The sequence below is a fragment of the Lipotes vexillifer genome, unplaced genomic scaffold, assembly GCF_000442215.2.
Source record: "Lipotes vexillifer unplaced genomic scaffold, Lipotes_vexillifer_v1.1 scaffold848, whole genome shotgun sequence".
NCBI classification, from domain to species: domain Eukaryota; kingdom Metazoa; phylum Chordata; class Mammalia; order Artiodactyla; family Lipotidae; genus Lipotes; species Lipotes vexillifer.
Genome location: NW_006790234.1, coordinates 841,575 through 845,754, shown reverse-complemented (window position 1 = coordinate 845,754; position 4,180 = coordinate 841,575). Strand labels below are relative to the sequence as shown.

General features: G+C 54.4%; 1 protein-coding gene across 2 annotated transcripts in view; it reads right to left on the bottom strand.

Annotated features, from left to right (window-relative positions):
• Positions 1 to 740: 740 nt before the first annotated feature.
• GNAL (G protein subunit alpha L) overlaps positions 741 to 4,180 on the bottom strand; it is a 90,060-nt gene continuing 86,620 nt past the window's right edge. For both annotated transcript variants that reach the window (XM_007463282.1, XM_007463281.1), the window contains exons 8-12: positions 3,913 to 3,971; positions 3,536 to 3,656; positions 2,659 to 2,789; positions 1,362 to 1,429; positions 741 to 888 (exon numbers count right to left, since the gene is read on the bottom strand). In XM_007463282.1, the coding sequence (XP_007463344.1) occupies positions 742 to 888; positions 1,362 to 1,429; positions 2,659 to 2,789; positions 3,536 to 3,656; positions 3,913 to 3,971 (526 nt within the window). In that variant the 3' untranslated portion in view covers position 741. The remainder of the gene's footprint in view (positions 889 to 1,361; positions 1,430 to 2,658; positions 2,790 to 3,535; positions 3,657 to 3,912; positions 3,972 to 4,180) is intronic.

Below are 4,180 nucleotides of genomic sequence, written 5' to 3'. Positions count from 1 at the left end.
TATATAAATATATATATATATATATATATATATATATATATATATTTATCAAGGAGTATTGTTAAAAAGTACCAACCTGATAAAATACCCTAAACTCTCTATACACCATTCACTCCCTTTCTCAGAGCAAGCGGCAGTATGATGACAGCTGTTCAGCACAACAGAAACACGTTTCTTTTACAGGGACAGCCATAGTCAAGGCACGGAGATCTACAGGGATTTTCCTTGAGTAGTTATACAAAATAATATTACATTTCGTGGTCTGTACAGTGTAATAAACCAGCAGTAAAACAACAAAAAGAACCTATGAAAGGAGGCCGTTGCCTGAGCAGCGTGAGTCTGGGGACCATTGTGGATGGGACACATGTGGCCAGAGCGAGGTGCGGGGGGTTCTGCTGATGTGTGGATGGTCAGAGGGGCTCTGACACAGAGGCTGAGGCCAGCCGCCCCTGGAGACAGGACTGAAGGGGGTTCTGTCCCCACTGCGGCTTGGGGGCTCCTCTGAGTCGTGGGCCCGTGGGGTCAGAAGGGCGATGCCCCATCACGCTTGGGCCAGTGTGTCTGTCTCCCCATCTGCCAAGTTCTCCACGAGTCGGGGCCCCCTCACCCCCACACAGACTGGGGCGGGGAGGTGGGGGCAGAGGTGGCCAGGGGCCCGGCGGTCACGAGAGCCCGCACAATGGATGGGGACTCGCTGCTCTGTGCCAGGTGGCCCTGGGACGCGGGGCGGGGTTGGGGGGCTCACAGGAGCTCGTACTGCTTGAGGTGCATCCGCTGGATGATGTCCCTGCAGTCGTTGAAGACGCGGCGGATATTCTCTGTGTCCACGGCACACGTGAAGTGGGGGTAGCAGTAGTGCTTGCCGTCGCCCGTGGCCGTGCTGATGCGCTGCGGAGATGCAGCCCGTCAGCTCCGGGGGACCGAGAGCCGGGGGTGGGGGCGTCTGTGTCAGGGCTGAGCCCTCCAGATCTCACTTTTTATGTAAGTTTGAAATCATCTCCAAATACAGAGTTTTTTCAAAAAGGGAACGTCTGAACCTGAGCAGGTCCATTTCCGTGTGACCCTTGAGCTGAGGAGAGGCCACACCCCGCATCCCACTGAAAGGCAACACGCAAGCGGGGTCGGTCATCTCAGTGCCGCCCTGGGGCCTGTACCCTGCCCTTCCTGCTGGGAAGCTGTGTGACCTGAGGTCGGAAGTCCGACCTCTCTGAGCCTCCGTGTGCTCAGCTATAAGATGAGGGAACGACACCTTCCCATCCCTCATTGTTTGGGGGAGATTAAATAAGCTCGTGAGAGACTAAGTGCAAACAGCAGGGTCACCCTAAGGTGGCAGGACAGCAAAGGGCAAGGAAAATGCTCACCAAGAACAGATCCCGGATGAAGAACTTAGCTCTTGTGACTTTGGGGTCTTCTCCCGCATCTGGTGTCGCTGTAGAAAATCAAAGGGAATTTTATTTAAGTGACATGACACACAGATAGAGCTGGATGGAGGCTGTGCACACAGAGCACGGAAGCACACGGGCCATGCAGCCAAAGACTGAAACGTGACCTTCGTCTCTCTCCTCCTCCCAGGTCACTTTGACTTCAACAGTGGTTTATGTTTGGTGCCGGGTGAACAGCTTGTACTCAAGTCAGATGAAGCGTCTGACTGACTGGTGAGCCGGCCCCCAGTCGCCTGCACCTGGTGAACGTCCTGCAGGGAGGGCTGCCAGCTCATCCTGAGACTTTCCCAGGAAAAATGCTGACCAGACAGGGTAAGGGGAGCGAGGGGCTGGTTCCCAGGAAAGGTCAGAGCAGGCCCGGCTGCTGCAGGGTGGGTGGCATGGGGGCTGGGGTGCTCCCAGACGGTGGCTACTACCGGGGCCCAGGAAGCACCCCGCCAGGCTGGCTGAGGTTGGTGCAAAGACCGCGATAGGTTTCTTAACTTCTAACTGAAGTTTCTGGGAGAGCCCCCTTCATCCTGCTTTATCCAGTTTGGGATTAAACCTTGAGGAGTGGGGTTCTTTTTCCATAAGCAAATCCCTCCTTGGAGACTCTGGTGGCCCAGGAAACTCAAAACTCAAGAGCAGCCACTGGAAATGGGTCCCGACTCCTCCAGGTTTGCCAGACGGAACCTTCCCGGCTTCAGCAGTGAAATTCCCACGTCCCAGGAGCCTCACAGCCTCCCGGGATGGCTGGTCACCCGATGAAGTCACCATACTGTGGCCAAAGTCATCGCTGGGGACAGAGGTCTCAACACGGTGGTCGGCAGCGGGCGGCTCGGGACAGAGGTCACTGCTGCCCCGTCCCTGCGGGCCTGGCCGGAGTGACTCAGGCAGCGACTTCCCGGTCAGTCACTGTGCGGGGTCAGCAGGCAGGTCCAGGCGGACCGACCGACACGGGGCCCTGGGAGGCAGAGCTTCCCAGCAAACCCCGCATTCACGTCAAGCTGCCCTTCCTCCTCCTGCTCAGCGTGGACCAAGCTGAACTCTGAAAATTTCACAAATGGGACCCTAAGGACATTTTAATACTCTAGAAGCTAAGGGTGGGGCAGGAGTCAAGAAGATTGATCTAAATTAACTGAGTTTCCTAGATTCATCAGAACCGTAGGAATTCCAGTTACAGGGCTATTGAACAATTCTTCCCCTTAATCGCAAGATATTTGTTTTGGAATCTTACCGTCTTCAGGAACAGTGTAATTTGCGTACTCTGGGAAATAGTCTTCAATCTTTGACTTCCCTGCCAACACTTTTTCTGCCAGCATATCCTGTTTGTTCAAGAACAAGATGATGGAAATGGTCCGTAACCACCTGGAAAAGAGCAGGAAACACACAGGTGTGGGTCCACTGCCTGAGCAGGCACCTCTGTCACAGGCATTATCCATGGATAGGACAACGTGCTGCCCTCCGGACGAGGCGCCGGGCTTGGGATTATTTGATGCCCCGGAACCTCAGTCCCCACTCCATCTGCACACAAGACTCCCTCATGAGGATAAACTCTCAGGAGGAGGATTCAGCTCCACAGGGCTGTACTGGCGCCAAAGCCAAGGTTCACGTCAGGAATAAATACACTCGGATTTGTGTGGTGTAATTTACTAGTAAAGGGTCAGAAAAGCGGGAGAAGTTAAAGCTCTCACAGCAACAGAAACAGAATAGGTGGTCACGCAGGGCATCTGCGGCTCTTGGGCGAGGAGCTGGGTGTTGAGGGTCTGGGTGGGGACCTGTCACTTCGCTGACAAGTCGAGGGAGGGGCTCAGGGGTCATGAGCGGATGTTTTAAATGGGCGCTTTTTGCATTTTAAAAACCAAAGGAAACCAGTTTTGAACCGTATATAACCTTAGGCTTCCAAAACAGAGATGTGGATTTTCCTGACAAAGTCCCATCAGCTTCACACCCCCATCTTAAGAAAGTCTCTACATTAAATGGACTGAAAGAGGCTTCTTATGGTTTTAGAAGATTTATCACAAGGAAGGACTGCATCAGAGAACAAAGATGAAAGCAAGCTGAGAGGCATTATTTTTAAACGCAGCGGGAGACCGAGTTTACTGTCTTGTCACCTGTTGTTCCAGATGCTCTCGAAAAGGTCCAGGGACTCCCGCAGGCGGTTGGTATTGTTATCTTCCCGGATCACCATGTTGTAGCTGCTGCAGGCGGCCACGTAGATGATGGCGGTGACGTCTGGGTGGGAGGAGTGGGGGAGGCACCTTGGTTATTTAGAGCAGTTACGGCCACCCACGTCCAGGGAGAGCTCCCTTGTGATCGCAGGATTGACCCGGGGCCCCCAAACTAGCAGAGACAGTGTGACCCCAGGATGCTTAACTTCCGTATTCATGGGACTAAGGCACTTGATAGGTGAGTGGATTGAAAGCTACTGAAACACAGCAGCAGGAGGGGGTGTGGATTTGTCCCCATTTTCTTGAGAGGGAGAAATCACCGTTGAAGCACTGGATCCATTTTCTTCTCTCGTCCCTCTGGCCTCCGACGTCAAACATGCTGGGGGAGAACATGGGTTGGGGGGGTGCCGTTAGCCAGGGGCGGGAGGACATCCGTCCTTTGCTCTCCCCCTACCCCTGGCCCGTGGCTCTGCTCCCCAGGTGACCTCGCAGACGGGCCCAGCGGGGCCTCCCCAGTCTGGCCCAGATGGGTGTCCACACCCCGGTATTTCTCTGAGCCCAGCCCTTAGCCCTGTGATCAGTGGCCGC